At 44.6% G+C, this 18,976-nt stretch overlaps 1 protein-coding gene across 8 annotated transcripts in view; it reads right to left on the bottom strand.

The window, feature by feature from the left end:
• The window catches only part of LOC120816195 (receptor-type tyrosine-protein phosphatase mu), a 122,925-nt gene that overhangs the window by 57,213 nt on the left and 46,736 nt on the right, over positions 1-18,976 (bottom strand). For all 8 annotated transcript variants that reach the window (XM_078099378.1, XM_078099377.1, XM_078099376.1 and 5 more), the window contains exons 7-9: positions 14,678-14,971; positions 2,028-2,336; positions 962-1,071 (exon numbers count right to left, since the gene is read on the bottom strand). In XM_078099378.1, coding sequence (XP_077955504.1) covers positions 962-1,071; positions 2,028-2,336; positions 14,678-14,971 — 713 coding nt within the window. The remainder of the gene's footprint in view (positions 1-961; positions 1,072-2,027; positions 2,337-14,677; positions 14,972-18,976) is intronic.

Genomic DNA, 18,976 nt, shown 5'->3' on the forward strand with positions numbered 1-18,976 from the left:
CATCAATGATGGCTAACCTAGTCGAAATACAGCGACAACACAGAGAATCCACACGCGAAAATCAATCTTTGAGAAAGGCTGGATTACTTCCACCTTAAGCTGGTTAAGATCAATGTGTACATGTATTGTTTGTGTGTGTGTATGTGTGTGTGTGTGTGTGTTTCCATTATTCAAGACTCAATGCAGCTCCTGGCCAAGGCTGACAGGGGCTGTGTGGAGCCTTATGTCAACATTTGCTTAGTGCCGAATCGAGGCATGTTTCAGGATTGTATTTCCTTTAGTGGTCGCCCACGTGTGGGAGGACGGAGGATGATGGCAGAATGCGGCTTATCCCGTCAAAGTAATACATGTAAATGGTGCTTCATAAAGGTGGCTGAAGAACACCTTACTGAGAAAATACTGTATTTGACGAAGCTAACAAATCGATTGTGGTTGATGCGCATGTCTGTGACATCAAGTCCAAATTCCGTACACATTGAGAAGGCATTGAAAGGGTTGCAGTGACTGTGGCCACCAAGCCATGAATATTCGTCATTCGTTAAAATACAGTAACTAGACATGAGGGTCTGTGAGGCTACATAGCTAAATGCTAGTCAGCATGCTAACATGCGCACAATGACAAGGTGATGTTCAGCAAGTATAATGTACACCATCTTATTTAGCAGTTGTGCAGGTGAGTCTGAAGGTGTTGTCATTAGTTTTTGATCACGAGCCAAACTATCGGTGAGCATGTGGAGAACAAAGTTAATGTAACTTAACTTTGATCCATCAAAGCTGGCAGTATGTTAAGCAAGAACAATAATATAACAACGATGGCATAATGACTGATGAACTCCATTCTGGGGGTTTCTGCTTTGCGTCCCTCAATTGATTCACACTCAAAGACACAAAGATATGCACACGACCCACAAAGTCTGTTTCCTACTAATAAGGCAGGTTCAGCACCCTGGTGCAAGTGTACCTCGAACTGCGTGATGATCCCGTAGGTCTGTGCTGGTTCTCTCCACTTCAGGATGATCTTCTCCTCGTAGGCGCTACCTTGAACGGACTCCAGAGGAACAGACCCCGGGACTGTGGGGAATGATCACAGACACATTTCTCAAAAAGGCTGTGCATTGAAATCAAGATGAACTGTTGTCAATAGGAGCTGGGCGAACGCAAGGCAATGCAGCATTAGCTGTTTCTATGATGCCTTCAAAAATCAAAAACAGGTTCTGCAAGGACCTGCAAAACACAAATGGCCATGAGCCAAAGTTAAAACACCTTAATGGGAATCTGTGAGATCGTTTGAAGTCATTGTCACTCACAACTTACTCCCCGACATGTTTTACAGCAAACCTGAACACTTTTCACTTAGATCGAAATGTGCCGCAAACAGAGATGAACTAGTAGCCCCGAGGGAAGAGCGAGAATCTTAATCTTTATCTTTCCGCAATGTTTACTTGTAGTCAAAACCTCCAGTGAGATCTGGTCCTTTAACCCCTCGTGTGAATCACTTTTCATAGTGTAAGGAAACAAAACGATGTGGAGATGTTTTTTTCTTTCCCCCAAGAGTTATCTTCAAGAAGGCAACCACGGCTCCACCCTGTCTGTAAACTGGCTCTCATGGGAGTCCAAACACGCAGATCCTCAGACACACACAAGTCAGAGAGTGAGAAGCTGTTGCCACTTTCAAGTTTCCAACCACAGATTTCTGAGCCAGACATGACAAGACTTTTTATTTTAGTCAGCTGAGCCTGTTTATTATCTGGCGACCGGGGTTCCTTGAGACTTGCACAGAGTTCCTTTCCTGCGCCTGCTGAGGCAACACGGAAGATCTTTCATCTTTGAAGGAGGTGAAACAACCGTATGACACAGAATGAGCTCTCCTGAAAAAACAAAATAGAATCTTCCTTAATGCAAGTTACTTATGACCAAGATGTATAATACCTCAACTTGGATAATATGTTTCTACTGCTTATGCCTCATCTACATCTTGTGTCATCGTTCCCAGACCAGGACCAGAAGACCTTAAAAAGACCGCCTACCATCCTCATCCGTCTGGACCTCCAGCTCCGTGCTCTCCTTGACCCCCTCTGGATTGCGTAGCACCAGCTTGACGCTGAGGTTGGTGAAGGGCGTCAAGTTGTGGATGGTGTGCTGAGGGTCCCGGCTCCCAGTGTCGTAACACACCTCCTCGCGGGTCTCCTCCTTGCCGGCCACTCTGGACCGGTACTGGACGGTGAGGTTGTAGCTGTAGCAGCGGGTCACGTTGTAGCCCAGTGGCATCCAGCGCACCGTCACTTGCTTGGACTGGATGTCCACCACTTCCAGCCTTTGCGGGCCGTGCATCGGCTCTGTCGGGGTGGACAGAGAGCGCAGTGTGAGCACACATCAGGGTGATCAATTAGGCTTCATGAAATGGCCGGTAGGGGCAGATAGTTTCAATAAAGTCAAGGACAGTACGGTCTTTGAGTAAAGAAAAAACTCTGCTCCATAATTCATCACAATTAAGGCCGAGGTCAATACTTTTTTTTCATATTGAAATACTGTTTAGTCTATTTGGAGTTCATATACACCCAGAGAATATTCTGGAGCCCAGCACTGAGCATTGCCACATCCCATCACCGTTGCTAACTCGGCCTGACTGCAGCTGCACACACCAGGACACCACAGGTCTGTTGGTGAAAACCCCTCAGCAGGCGGCGTATCATCCCTTCAGAGCGTGCCGCTCCTCTGCGTCGTCCACCTCGTCCTCTGCCTTTCCCATCTCGCCCGGTGGCGGTCGGCTATTAGAACCATACTGATACAGAGTCAGCCAGCCTGCCAATCCAGGCAGGACACAACCCCCACCAGCATCCTATCCCCTATTATCACATATACGCTGTTTCTGCTCCCCTTTTCTATTCTACTTTCTACATTTTTCTCCCCACGTTCTTTCTCTTTCGGCCCTTCCATCTCTCCTCTCTTTCCATTCCCTTCTCCATTTCCTCGCTTTTTCTGTGGATACCATATTTCTATTTCCCACTCTGTCTGTCTCCTCGTCTCTCCTCTCTGCTTTCCCTGTCAATTTTGCCTTCCCCCCTCTCTCTCTCTCTCGCTCTCTCTCAATCTCCTACCTATGGGAGGAAAGCAGCCCAAGCACAAGGTAATGGGATCAATTTCCATTCCAGGTTAAATTCGCAGTCCATTTCTCTGGAACTTAACACTTTACCATCTATTAGGAAGAGCCAGGGCTCAATTTCCCTGTTCCCCAGGAGACACCGTCCAGCAATTCAGAGGCTGCCACGGCGGCCATGTTTAACATTCTGGAGGTGCATGGGGGGAGGGAGGGAGGGTGGGGGGGGTGTGTGTCACTGGACTGGAGGTCCGACGTGCCGTTTATTTCTACAGGTTGTACAAAGGGCATAACAGCACAATCTATACGGACGACGCGGCGGGCAACATGTGTACATAAACGTGTACAAAGGAGTGTTTGTGGTGCTACAGAAAATACAAAATACAATTCAAATTTCATTCAGGAACTTACGTCATACCATGTGACATGAAATATGAGGAATGTATGAGGGGGAAAGATAAATGGATGACGAAAAACAGCCCGAGAAAATGAAAGGCGTCTGCTGGTTGAATGAAGAACACTCTGAGATATCACAGGGGCAAACAAACGGATGCGATCTCTCCTCTGCATACAGTGGGTAGATGAAATAGCATTAGAAGGTCAAGAAGGAGGTTGAGGCAGAACTGTTGAGGACAGATGGGCAGCAAAGAGCAAATCAGGCAGGCAGGAAATGCAAAAAAATGATAAAAAAAAGAATGTCAGGAAAACGGAAATAAAATGTATATTTACAAAAGAAAAAGAACGGTAATGAGTGAGAGGGAAACAAATAGCTTAAGAAATACAAATACACATTTTAGTCTGGTGCATTGTAGCTGTAATAAATTTGAATTGTTGGTGAAGACTTTATTGCAAGACCTTCAGCCTCCAAGGGGATCAGCAACTACTCAGCAGTGCTGACAATAAGTGAGCCAGCTCCCCTCTTGCAGCATAGAGCAGTAGGGGGAAGCATTTAAACAATTCATAAAGAGATCTGCTATTTTAAACTAATGTGATCAAACTGACACGGAAGCGGGAGGAATTGACGATGAAAAACAGGCCTCTTCAAATAGGTTGCAATGTTGGCAAAGTCATCCCCCAAAAAATAGAAGTTTAAACCTCTATATTGGTGGAACTATCTTTTGGCCGCAGTCAGTAGGCGACGGTTACACGAAAAAGCACAGAGAATTGAAGGGTGCCCAGGCACAGAAATCAAATTAATCCAGACGCTCTCAAAGTGACAAATGCACCAAAGTGTGAATCTCAAGCAGACGCGCGCGAGCGGCCGGGTGGAAGTCTCATTTCTGGAGCGTTCAAGGAGAATGTCACACTTTCATCTTTGTGGAACATCACGGATGTGGATACATTACACCCTAATTCTGGCCAATGGAGGGATGCCAACATGAATTGGAAATTACCTGAGAAAAATACAATATTTATCAATATATACATTTAAATGTTTCTTTTTAGCACTTGTGGTGAACAAATGTATTTGCTCATAGCAAAGGTGCGTAAATGAATACTGGCCATTTAGTAATCATCTCTTATGACTATTCTATAGCATTTCCCTGCAGAGTTGTTGAGAAAAGGGTAACTGTTTGTCACCCCTTTAGCTCCCTGTGGAGAAAATGCCAGCTGTCCGAGGGAGGCAGTAGAATGTGAGGAACTGCTGCCCAACGCCAAGTCACGACTTTTGACTCAAAATGGCAACACGGGTTTAACCAACAAGGTGGTTGGAGGTTCAGAGCACGGAGTCATTGTTGAGGAAATAGAGAGAGAAAAACACCTTGTACCCTTCTGCCCCAACATCTCTCAAATAAACCAATAATTGACTGATATCCTTTATAAATCCTTTTGTAAATACTGTAGCTGGGAGGACGCAGCCATTTCGAAATAGGCCCATGAATGACAGCTGATGAGATGGGCCTGTTACCCCGGTCTAATGCCCCTGCTAGTTTCATTTTATTGACCGAGGAGTAAGAGGCTCAGCGTGAATCTCAACAAGGAATAACAAGGCTGTCTCTTGAAATCCATACGTTCTTTATTTATTTTTTATAATCTTCACAATCATCATCACACACTGAGGGCATTTTGGGGGTGAAAGTATATGACTCTAATATCCTTCGATCACGGCATATTTTAGTAGTGTAATAGAGTTACGATAATGGCTGTGAAAGCATCCCTCGGAGCAAGAAAATGACCGTGGTCTATCTTGCGCCACACGGAATGAATCCCAGTCACAGCCAGATTGGTATTCCGAGCGGCGGACAAATTATCACCTGCCCCGATCTCGCCGATGTAATTGAATAATTTGAATTTGACATTTACATGGAACAATTAGTGATGTCATTACGCCGTGACATTTAAATAATGTTTTTAGAAATTACCAGCCCGTTATTGCCTCTTGTTATTTTAACAGGGCCTGCGCACACGCTACTAGAGCTTAAAGTTATAACACGATTTCCCCCCAAAAAAGATGACAAATAAAGTAGCCTTCTGTCCTAAAGGGGCCCTCAAATGGTTCACTTAGCCGCTGGGTAGAGCGAGACATTAGTCCTGGATGAAAGGGAACAAATTGGGCATGTCCGGAGTGTGTGTGTGTGTGTGTGAGGATACTGTAAGTTTCCTCGCGGGTTAACAGTCTCATGCGATCAAAGCGAGTGTCCATACGCGTGCGCGCCAGCTAAATGTACAGAAGAACCATTTGCTTATCAGATCTTCCTCGGGCTTTGCAGCATGCGAGTCGTTCGGAAAGCCCCGATCTTTATCTGATTCGCATCGATTAAGAGCAGAAAAGCCTGCCGCTGGCCTACGCCTCAGCCTCCCCGCTCTGCAAACCCAACTGGGATGGAGGGGAGGGGGGTAGTGGCGGGGGGGGGCTACTTCTCCAATGATTAGAAACTCCCCGTCAAGTCAATACGGCTCCTGAGCATCTCCTCAGGATGAAAACGGCGCTCAGGTGGAGGAGGAGAAGGAGGAGGAAGGGGCTTTGCGGTTTGGAGGTGGAAGAAGAGACATGCGTCGACTCTCACAGGACGGCGCGTGGACCGTCGGATGCCTTGTTGGAAGGGAACGGCTGCCGGGCCTCGCCGCTCGCCCGTAGACGCCATCCACGAAAAATCAACGAGACGACGACGGCGGAAAAATGTAATTCCCAGCGGACGGCTGTTTTCGCGTTCCGCTTCAAGCAGCGAGGCCGTCGCTTATCTCTCCGTTCGCTGTGTGTGTTATTCACCGCGCTCCGTTGGAGCTGGCAGGCGAGCACATTTGTTTGCCTCTTTCTATTACATCTCGGGGATGGCGCCGAGGCCATTGAGGTAATGACATGGCTTTTACACTTAGGAAATCATTTTCATATCCAGCAGAAGCGAAGTCGTAATGATAGCTTTTGATAACCGACAATCAAAGCGCCATCGCCCCCAGCTAGAGTGCTGCTCTATGCAATCCTCTGGGGGAAGAGAGAGAGAGGATGGAGGGGGTTAAGGGGGAGGAGTGGAGGGAGTCAATGTGCGGAGGAATTGGAGAGAAGAAGGCTGAGACAGGGGAGGAGGGTTAAAGTGCCAAGGCTTTTGTTTATCGAATGCTAAGAGTCACGCCGGGCCTTGGGTTTGACGTGTGTACACGTGTTATAATTGATAGCACTTTAAAGACACTGTGCATGGACCTCTTGTGTTCTAATGTCACCCTGTGCACCCATTACAAAGTCAGAGACGAATGTCTGCGTGCTCAGGACACACACACACACACACACACACACACACGCATTCTGCCCGCGCACCTCGGAGGCGCGGATAATCACGAGGATTTATTGAATGGCGGTGGTCGCTCCTCACTCTATCAAGTCCTTCTTTATAGGCCTCGTGATGAATGTCACTGCCGCGACGGGCGAGGATGACGGGCGGCAGTTGCCCACGAGGCGCCGGATCCAATTGAAACGGCGGAACGAGCCCCGGACGCTCGGCCCCGGGGCCCTGCTGCCACCTTGTCTGATGACCCCCCCCCACACACACCTGAAGCTGTGGGGGTGGAGATGAACGGGTGAAGCACAGAATAGGAAGGGAGAGATAAAAAGCAGGAGAGGGGAAAGTAAGACGGACCTTAACGGCACAGGGAGATGACGAATGACAAGACTCAAGACGGTCAGGTCATACCGGTCTTTGTTCAGCAGCGACCTTCCTGTGCGCTGCACTAAAAGAGCCAACAAGCTCAATTGTGTAACAGCAAATGGGTCATTTTTGTTTGGAAGCGCTGAGTAACGACCATGGCTTACATTAGCAGTTTCCACTTTACATCCTGCTTGATATCAGAGACAGTGTTTTAATTGGATGATTTAGAGATGAGATCTTAAGATAGGAGTTTTTTTTTAGTTGATCTCAAAAATCCAACAATGTTGTGACAGCAGAGAGCAGGCAGCTCAGATTCCGGTAGTTTATAAACAATCCAGTGCTTTCTGTTATTTATTAATGCAGAATTTGCTGCCAACACTATTGCTTCCACTGGTGATCATACACTTTATACCCTGTATGTTTAAATGGAATCAGTAATTTCATGAATAAATAATGATTACCTACTCTCATCATGTTTTGCATCACACTATGAAAGTGCAGTAGTTTAAAGCTCACTAAAGTTAAAAGAGGTTCTGCAGCTAATTCATTGCGATGTTTAAGCTCTTGCCGTTGGTAAAAAAAAACTACAAGAAGCAAAACAATTCGCTCACAAAAAGTTGCACTTGTCGTTCGCAGTTTTGACACATTTGATTAAACAGAATTTTAATTAAACAGTCTTTTTTAGTTGTCAGTGGGAAGTCATGTCTATCACTGGCCATTTATAAGGATAAAAAGAACAAAGCCACCGAGTCTGGCTCAGGGGCAAAAGGATGAAAGCGAATGGACAGCCATGTTGACGGGAGAAGCCGAGGCAGCGGAAGGTGGAGGAACTGGTTAAATCAATCTTTCATTCCGTTTTCCGACCAATATGCTGTGCGGTGATTGGGGTCAGAGCGACAGGCAGGAGTGACCCTCCCCTACCCCCCGTTAACACAAACACACGTGCCCATCCGCTCATCTCTATCAGAGCCGGCTTCTTTGGGAAAAGGCCTGTGGTTACAGCTTGCACACAGGAAGCACGTAAGCCCTCGCAATTCCTACAGGAGCGGTGGCACGTTACCAAGGTGATTCCTCAACGTCAACACGCCCAAGATGGGCCCCCTGTGCGGCATTGTCATTTGTCGCCGAATCCCCCCTGCACGCGTGGCCCTCGACGCCGGGTGTTACCCAGAGCGTAAATCAAAAGCCAAGCGCTCGACTTTTGTGAAACGCTCGCCGCGTTTTTGTGAGCCGCGCGCTAGGCGAGAGATATATGGGGGTCCAGGATGCGGCTATCTAGGTGGGGGGAATACGGGGTATAAATCGCAGCCTCCCTGACGTCCCCGTCCTTTGGTTGAGGAGGAGAGGCATAAATGTTCTTGAGTCGGAGTTATACAACCAGACTGAATGAGTGCCTCCTGGACGCCCGGCGAGGGGAATGGGACATCTATAATTCAGCAAAGGGATGGAGGAAATCTGTGACAAAAATTACAGCGGATAGACCATGAATAATTAAACACGAGGAATAGAAACATTTAAAGACCTTGAGAGGCGTTTCAGTTCAGATTTTAAAGCGGCAGGAGAAAAAAAAAGAGGGATCTCGCCAAAGCCTGACTAAACTACAGCTCTTCATCGTTCTCATGAGGCTTAAGAGCTGAGCTTACAAACAAGCTCAATGATAATTGTTTGTGAGTAGCTGAAGAGGCGGCTCTGGAGTAAGAAGAGGCTGCGTTGTCACCAGAGTATTGTTTGTGTCTGTTATCGGCGTCTGAATTATTTTGTGTTTGGGAAATAGGTAGATGGAGATGAGGGAAATAATAATAATGAAGCAGCAATAACCCGAATCTCCGTCTGTCTGTGTCTCTCCTTTACAGCAGCGGTTGTTTGAAGACTTGCCCTTGAGAAGAATACAATTTGCCTTCTGCTGAGCCAATATCATAGAACACAGTTCTTCATTCTACCTCCGACTGCCTGGGATAAAAAATAAAAAAAAAATCCCTTCCAGGCCTCAAACAGGCTTCCTGCACATCAAAAACTCAATCTGCCGGCTTTTTTTTCCCTCTGTGACTGACAAAAGGACACAAATTCAATGGGCTTCAAACCAAGGCTTTTCATTCGCCTTGCGACAATATATAAACCCTATAGGTCACATGACAGCCTGCTATTGTGGGGGACAAACCCAGACCAATGTTATCTGAGATGGCCTTCTATTCAAGCCTTAAGGCAACAATGGTGTTAATTAGACTCATCGAACCTTGCAAACATTTTTCTTTAAGGGCCGCAACGACAAATCTGCTCAATCTGAGGCATAAAAAGAAAAGAAAACCATCATTTGTCCTTTAGAAATGCACAAAGCTGTTGAGAGGGAAAAATAGCAGATTTATCTGGCAGATTATTCTACCTTTTTAGATAAAATGTTAGGCCTTGGTTAGACATAACTGGCGAGGCAAAATATACTGAAATTGGAAATAATGTAAGCTGATGGAACTAACCTGGTTAACAGGCTCACAATAGAGTCGCGCTGCTTCAAAACCACACAGCTTTCTCACAAACAAAACATATTGTCAACTCACATATTTGTCCTTTGAGTGACAGCTATGCATCCTTCCTCTGCCTTTTTTTTGTTGTAAATTTGGGATATATTCAAGCAAGGATACGAACCAATCGATTATTTCTGAAGGAAAGGTCAGTAACAGCCTTCCTTTTAAATAGTGTTTTGCAAAAACAAGTGAAATATGACCTGTGAATTTACTAAAGCTTGGTTACTCGACACCTTAACAATGCGTTGGGGGGAGGGGGGGGGGGGGGGCTTTTCTACAGTAGATTACACCTTTTTGACAAACAATGCTTGGAAACATGATTGACTATAATTAGTCATTACTTTGTGAGGTTAAGAAAAGATTTTTCAGCAAATTGCATCAGCGTTGTTAATTGTATAGTTTTTATGATTCTATTCTGTCCATTATTGTATTACAGGGTGTAATTCAGATGTAACTAACAATTAATAATCCAACTTCTAAAAAATGTATCCTACCTGAGAGGAACCTGCAGTGGACGCTACACTATGTGTTTACTTTGCAAATAGTTGTTTGAACTTGACGAGCATTATTCTAGCAACAATCAATTTCATGAAAACGTCTTACATTTAGAAACAAAATGCAGTTATTTAAGAACCCTTATTTACAGGACACAATATAACCAAGTAGGATAGAGAAAACTGTGTCAAATGGGGTTTAAATAAAGACTATGGATAGTTTTTGAAAAGCTACTCATGTTAGCGTTGTAGAGAATTGTTTTACTTGGAACTACTTAATTGAAAGCCCCCTTCTTGACTTTTTCCAATAAAGCCACTAATACCACTAATGTACTATGTTCATGTCATGTTTTCGTTTTTTATTTTTAACAGATTTGAAAAAAATTGCAAAAAATTTCACTTTGTCATTATGGGTTGTTGTGTGTAGAATGTTGAGGAAAATAATACATTTAATCTATTTTGGAATAAGGCTGTAACATAACAAAATGTGGAAAAAGTGAAGCGCTGTGAATACTTTCCAGATGCACTGTATATATTAAGTGTTGTTGCATATCCAATATCAGTGCTTTTAGAACGCAACAGTGTATTTACTCAAGATATACCTGACTAAAAATGGCCTTTCGTGAAGTTGACATGATTTACTGATTATGTAAACGATTTTTCCTAATGGGAAAGAGCACGCTGTTATAAAAGGGGAAAAACCGGCACTTGTCCGTCAGGTTTGTCCCGGTACCAATGTCCCGGATTTCATTTGCCAAATAGAGCAGTTCTGCTAGTCATGTGACTTGTTTGCTTCACAGCAGACCCTGGGTCCTTCACATATTAACCAAGAGGCTAAATGCAAATAACCGACCTTCATGTGGATGAAGATAATTGTAGCGCTCCTCCCTACAATCCACTGCTGTAAACGAATGTTTAAAGCAAGAGCTGATCCCCGATTAACGCTCATCCCCCGGTGTTTAATAGCCCTCGGCGCAACAGAATGGCAAAGTGAAAACAAACAGATGAGGCTACTCCCACGTGGTACTGGAGCGCAGATGGAGAGAACTTATAAACGGAGATGTGGACTTGGCAGAGGCCGGAGTCTGAGCAGGTGTTTGGATCCAGCATGGACATCATGTACTGCCATTTTTTTTTTTTAAGCGCCAGAGCCAGCGAGACGGCAAAAGGCCAAAAGGGTGGAGATGAGGAGAACGGGACAGAAAGGTTTCCGTGGAAAATGGTTACGAAATGATCTTTGCCGCATTCTAAGGATACTTAAGCTCAATTAACTTCAAATGGCTTCCAATAATTGAGTTGATTTGTTTAGACGTGGTTAGCAGTCAGGTTGATCTGACACATTTGGAGAAAGAAAATGCCCCAAATATCAGCTTCTAGAGAGGCCACCAGAAGAAGAAGACCAGAAGCACAACTCAGAGCATCCTTTTTTTAAAGGCCCGCTTCCCAATGAGGCCTTGAAATGGCCCCTCTGCGGTTTCTGATGGTTTCTGAATAGTGTTTCTGAGATGCAGGCCCCCCCTGCTGTGATCCGAGGGCACCACCTGATAAGACAGTGCCTTCCTTTAAGTAGCACTTACCAAGCAGAGAGATCTCTGAAGTGGTAAACAACCTCACACATGTACAGGTTTCCCGTGGAGCAGTGCGGCTTTTAGCTCGAGCATGTTTGCCAAGTCATTTTGACACAGAATGAGGCACATGTTGACAAGCTGGGACATTCAACGTCACCGGACAGGAGGCACAAGCAAAAGTAAAATGATTTTTTTTTATTATTTTTTTTATCATCATCCTGAAAAACCACAAATAACCCCGTCGATCACAGAGCCTGGGAAAGGACGTTCTTTTCATGTTCACCTTTCAAAGCGTCCCCTTTCTTCCTCCGGCCCCTCAATGGAGACGGCGACGTCGTGCATTAGACATTCCCCCATTGTACAGAAGATGGAATCAAAGCATCCTTTGTCATCATGGAACGTTGCTCGTTTGGCCGAGTGACCGAGGCTGTGAATAATCACGCGAGGGAGCGCGCTCTTAAGTGTTTGCAGATTTTCATTAGCGCCTCCAGAGATAGCGGCGCAGGGAGAAGGGTAGCGAGTCTCTGGGCCCGGCCCGTACCCGCAGTGATGTATCACACAGCCTCGAGAGTCTTAACCATTTAATTAGGAGCTCTGCTGAAGCCCGGCCTGTCAGCAGGGGGGGGGAAGACCAGGAGAGTGCCGGACGAGAGCAAGAGCTGCTTCCTCAAACCCACTTCATCGAACCGAGGCCATCAATCTCTTCCCGGCTGTGACCGGCAGGGTGGGCGGGTGTGGAGGGGGGCGGGACCCCCCGCAGAAGCCGGGGCCGGGGCTCAGTCCCTATCAGCCAGACTAGAAATGAATAAGCTTGTGACCTTCACAGTAGGGGGAGAGAGAGGGGGATACACCCTGGCCAGGGAGGGGAGAAAAATCCCATTTTCATCAGCATTTCTCTGGACACCAAACAGCATTAGCCTGAGAAAATGCTGAGTTGGCGTCCTGGTGCAGCATGGGAATTTAGCTGGTTAATGTTGTGAGAAGGGCAATTTGCAGAGTATCTCAAAGCCTGTATGTACACGTTTGAGTTTGAATGCCCAGAGTGTAACAGCCAACGTAACGATGCACGCTGAAGGTGCCACGCGACCCCCCACGTGACATCAATCTGCTTTGCTGGTAAACTGAGAAGCGTGCAAGGACTTCAGAACGGGAATTGCACTGAATGAACAAGCAGTTATGAAGTTAACCATGTGGTGGGGGCAGTCTTCAGCTCTTTCTGGAGCCAGCCATAAATCATGTTGTTTATTGTGACACACAGCTGTTCACAATAGCAAGGGAAGTTCAAATAGTTTATCTGAACTTGTTATTATTTACGGTTTCGTTGGTGTTATCAGTTTTTGCGTAATGCTCTAGTGGTTCCAGGAGCTCAGGCGGAGCACATTACTTAGAAAAGAGCCAATTTATGTCCTTATGCTAAAAACTTTAATGAAGATCTATATGCATAAATTGAAAAAAAACAGAGGGCTTTGTCTATAATTGAAAATAATTACCAAAGTAAAATGACGATGATATATGTTGGACAAGTGAGATGCAGTTATTTGCTTCAAATGCAGTGAAGCTTCAGAGGAAACACATGGAGCTTTACCAACAACGGAGTCGCGATGATTATTTAATGTAAGCTGGAGGGGATTTGTAACAACGGGAATCTTTTTAAAATGTTGTGTTTGTTGTATTAAAGTGGGTGAAGTTTTAGATGTCACATGAAAAGCTGCAAAAACTGCTCTTCCTCGGGCATTTCAGTTGATGAGTAATTCACGAGTCATTCATGTTCAAGCTGGAGCTAATGAGAGAGGGCTACAACACCCGCTCTCTTACGGGAGTAATCTGACTGGATTGAGTAGTATAACACCTCAGAGAAGCCAATGCCAAGTAGGAAGAAACTATAGGTTTAAATGCACTGGCCATTTCATCTAATAATACAACACCAGCTTCTAGTTTGGTTATGAGAGACAGGTAGTGGAGGTAGTACATTTGTTACCTAAAGTCACTGTCATTTACAGTTCATGCAGTTCAAGCATCCAGCCTAGACTGGAGGAGGATGTCAGTGGAAACATGTACAAGCACAGTGTTATTCAGAATATATATGACACGGTTACGAATTTGATGAACTTCATAAAAGCAGCGAGTTTCTCAATTGTCTTTTTTAAGGTCACTCCGGTTATGATGCCAAAAAGAAAAATCCCACATCTCTGTTCGGAAGAAAAAGGAATAAACTCTTAAAGATGATTTAACATTTGGATTCCTACAGATTTTTGGTCATGTGTTGAACATAAATCATGTGAAAGGGAATTGTGTAAGTGTAAAGTGAATTTCCATTAGTAATGTTAACCGCTTAGTATTACATTCATGCCATGGCACAGTTGACATAGCAATCTTAGCCACATGAATTGTTGCGATGTCCTTCTTGATTTCCTTTTTTTGCTACTAAAACCTTCCCCTACTATCCTTGCATTGCATACATTGAAAAAGAAAAGCTGGACCAAATCTTGGAACTTCAGATAACTTCGCTTTGACTACGTCAAGAATTAAAGGTTAAACTTCAAAAAGACACAAATGCCCTTTGCAGAAATTTAAAAAAAGAAATGCATGAATTATAGTTGATTTAAGGAAAAGCATCTGTGTGTTTGATACTTAAGATGGTTCAGAAACTGTAGTGAATTACACTCCATGCACATCATGTGTGAATTGAACCTTTGCTTCTCCGCACCGCCCTGCTACTCCATCAAGCTGTCACAGCTACTGTGGAGCACATGATGATGATGTAATGAACATATTTCCAGTTTATTTTTAGGGAGAAACAAGTATTTGTCCCTGAAGTGCTCAAACCCAACATTTAAGCAGTGGTCGAAAAAAGGATAAAATCGTTTCGTTAAAATCCCAGTGTTGCTTTGTGAGTAATGATATGTTTGAGCCTCACCGGCACATCTGGTCCTGGCCCTCAGCGGAGGTCCGGGGGCTCCGGTGCCTCCCTCAAGCGGTCTGGTCAGCAGAACACTGATCTCGTACTCCGTGTCCGGATCCAGGTGGCCGATCTTGTGCGTGGTCTTGTCCACGGGCTGCAGGTCGTACATTGTGCCGGACACGGTGCGGTACTCCACCTCCCGGTCAACGATGGGGCCGTCTCCGTTGATGGAGTTGGCGTTCAGCTGAATCCAGAGGTAAGTGGCGCCAACGGCAGTCAGCTGGGGGGGAGCGATAGGCACCGGGGGCTCTGTGGAAACACAAATGTGGCGATTGATGTTTATAGAAAAGATAAAATGGTGAGTGGTGGAAAGCCTTGAAAATGCCAAATTTAATTGTGTTTTTAAATTGGATAAAAAGCACAGGAGAAACTGTTAGAAGCAAGAAAACAAGACGCCTAAAATCAATTTCTTCTTCTAAACAATGAACCTCATCAAAGTCCTTTTGAAGCACAAGAACTTTGTGATGTTTCCCAATTATCAAGGTACTCAACAGGAGCCACGTAACAATCAATAGTTCAGGCTTGGTGGAGAATCCTGTCATCAGTAGAACACGGACTTCCAAACCATAGAAAATGTTCTTTATTGAACACTGTATTGATTTAAACCAGAGCATTCATGCCTCCCGGTGCATTCATACCATACACCTAAATGACGCCTTGGAGTTTGTTAACTCTGTTGACAACACAGTTTACTTCCCTACGATTGACTTTATTTGTCATGTGCAGATATTGTAAGAGTGAATGACAAAAATATATTGACAGGATGCCATTTTGTGCATAAAACTATTTAAGTGATCTGAAGTGGAGTTAAGGGTTGCTTTGAGATTAAAACCTCTGGTACCTCCATCTGTTCTTTGATTAGTAGCTTCCTGTTTTGTTGATGTCGTGCACGAGGACTCGCATGCAAGTGAAGCGGTACAAATTCCTGACACAGTCCCACTGAACGGTTGCCTCCTAAAATATGCTGCAATGCACCAGCAAGACAGGGAAGAAGGGGTCTGCAAGCCGGTTGATAAGGATGTAAAATATTGTGTTTGCAAATGTAAAAAAAAGCCAAAGACGTCTGTAACTTTGCTTATAATCGTTTGACAACTTTAATCAACTTCATGATAAACTCCTGCACTTAAAAAGCCCTTATTCATGTTTTGAAATCGACCAGCAGCCAAATGCAGAGTTATTGTTCCTCTGTTCATTCACATGGGCCTGAGATTGGATTGAGGTCCGATAAAAACCTCTGAACCTCAGAGATGGGATGGAAAAGCATGTTTTCTTAAAAAATGATTGCCCAGCTACACTGTTTATTAGAGCCATAAGCCATAAAAAAAGTCATTACTGTCATATTTTCTTCTTTCCGGGAGTCCTTCAAGACCCCTTCAAGACTCCTTGTGAGAAACGTTTGGTTAAGCTTAAAATCATGATCTTTTATTAACATTTTATTTTACAAGTCTTATTTCAAATCTGGTGCCATTTGAGGTCACCAGATCCTATAAAAAGAAATTAAATTTCTGCTCCTTAGTGCGACAAATGTTAGATTAGTGACTCAGTCAGACCAACAGTCACATGACTACAACTGTGTGAAACTTCAAAAGGAGCTGCAGGCTGCTGAACTTAGCGCATTCATATTTATAGCACGTGGAACATCCGTTCGGTAATGCTTGATGCACGGTTACTCAAAATGTTGATGTTCTAATTTATGATTCATGGCATTTTATCGGACAAAAGACATTTTAAAGTGCTCTCTACTTGTAGCCATGGTTTTGCCGTTTTAATAGTCGTACAAGACATTTGCATTGCATTAAAAACTCAAGGTCACAGAGCAGACAAAGAGTACAACTTAGAGATTTAGTTATTGTTGTCCCAAAGAGATTTATAATTGCACTATAGAAAAAGAGAAACAGCTCCACAGACTTCACAAAGGCAGCGTTTTCACATGGATCAATATTTGGAAAATGGACTTGTTTCTGGTCCATTTGGACCTTGAATGAATAAGAAATTAAACTTCTTCAATATAAGTTTATTGCTTTCTGACAAATGGTGTTCAACGGCAACCATCTAAGATTACCTTTACTCTGTTCCGTCACCAACATTTGTATAATCCTGCTAAACCATGTGCCATTTTCCTTTTATAATGAGACTTTTTGAAATGTCATGCAAGGTTTTTCTTTTTTCCCCAAATGTGGGATGTTTGCAGGATAGCATTACTATATAACGGCTAAGAGTTGAGGAGTTTCTTTCATGTAGAAGAATAGTTTTCTACCTTTAGATTCACTTTTTAAAGTCACATTTCACAAAATGCTCGTTCCGTGTTCCATTTTAAAAAAAAGGGACACCTTCACCGACTCACAATGCCTCCCGGTGCAACCAAAAACCAGCCGGCCAACAAAGAGCCGTGACTCACAGCCAGACATTGCTTTGGAATCTACCCTTGTCAACTACTAGAATAACGACTTGTCCCAGAGGCCACGGTGAGTAGCTCTAATGAGCACACACACACACACACACACACACACACACACACACACACACACACACGCACACACAACAACGCCATTAGTTGTCTGGCGGCTTCTCGTGGAGTCGTCATGGAGAGGTTCACGTCTCCAGGCACTCTAGAGCTGAGGTGTCCTTCTGAGAATTGGAGGCTCTCCCTCAGCAGATGGTTCCCCTACGGTGACCTAACGCGCAGCTCCCTAAACTCCCACTAATCCAAGCTCGGAAAAACAATGTCGCTGTCAAACATCACCTAAAGCGAACCGGCTTATCCGGCAGGTCTTCCCGTAGACTTACGCGCACAGCGCCAGTCTGGTTGTCGGTGCCAGGCAAACACAATGAAATGATGCAAAATCTGGCTTGTTTTGATGGTCCTTTATGGTCTGCTGCGTCTTAAAAGGGGTTTAACTTAGTTAAATGGCAATATGCTCGGATTCATTTAAACAACAGAAAGCAGCACAGGCTCAACCGAGTCCTTCGGTCTCTTGAAGTACAATGGAATAGTGAAAATACTGATGTTGTAACGTTGGGAAATTGTCATATTTCAAAATAGGATATTCTTAATGTTGGTGTCAGAGAACAGAGACCTCAGGATCTCATGAAGAATGAATAAGACCAGATGTCATTTATTCTCAATCATCATCGTTATTCATTAGAAATCCAAATAAAAAAGTAGTTTAGAGAAATATATTCTCCTTTTTAAGAAAAAACATCAATACATCAAAAAAGGCAAGTGCCATGAAGGTTGCTACCAGATTCTATTGACACATTTGCCAACACACTCATTATTATGTGACACGTTTTAGGCTGGTGACTCATGACTGATTCACGGCCCACCAACGTTATTATACTGCCTCTTGTGATTATACGCTTCTATCTGTGCTGTCTTTAAGGATAACCTGTGACCAGTGAGATCAAAATGTCCAAGGTATCAAACTCCTCTTCTATAGGGAACATGCTCTTTATGCAGAGATGCCACTGCTGCCTACGTTGCTTCACTCTTCTATGGCAATAGCACTTAGCACCATGATGTATCAGAGCGATACACATTCAATTTAACTTTGGAAAGCTACACAAACATAACAGCAGATTACGCCGATGAAATACTTTGGGTAGGTGCAGTAATCCTCAACAGTTCAGCAGCCATCAGAGACGCAACGAAACACTTTATGATATTAGCAACTCAATTCCCACTGTTCAGGCCTCTCGAGGGTTCCCGAACTGAGCTGCGTGCCGGCTGGAGACAGAGGCCACGGCGTGCGTGCGACAGTGGCGGCCGTACGCGAGGGTCACGCGAGCAGCTGTTGGTCGTGATGTTGACCAGCGCAGGCTAACGGCCTGGCGACAGCTGCGTCCCTCTCCGCCGCTGCACCTGCCTGCCGGCCGGCCGGCCCAGGACGCCGCCGCGTCGCAGTCGCGCGCTCGTGCACGTGTAATGAAGAACCGTCGCTATGGCGATGCACATGGACCCAACGCTGATAGACAGACCCGGTGACAGTTAACAACTGTAACTGTATTCAGTTCACAAAAATTGAACTTCCTTTTCTTCCCATTGACTAATACAATACATTCATGAATGCTACACACACACACACACACACACACACACACATCTTGTCACCACACAGAGAGCAACAATGCGAGCTGCTCCTCTGCTCTGTTGTTAGTCTCAATAAATCCTTCTTTCATTTGCCCGTTACATCCACTGAGCCTCTCTTTGGAGGATGCGAGAGGTCCTCATTACGTTGTGTGCTCTCCTAATTG

This window comes from Gasterosteus aculeatus, chromosome 3 (assembly GCF_964276395.1).
Source record: "Gasterosteus aculeatus chromosome 3, fGasAcu3.hap1.1, whole genome shotgun sequence".
In the NCBI taxonomy this organism is placed as follows: Eukaryota; Metazoa; Chordata; class Actinopteri; order Perciformes; family Gasterosteidae; genus Gasterosteus; species Gasterosteus aculeatus.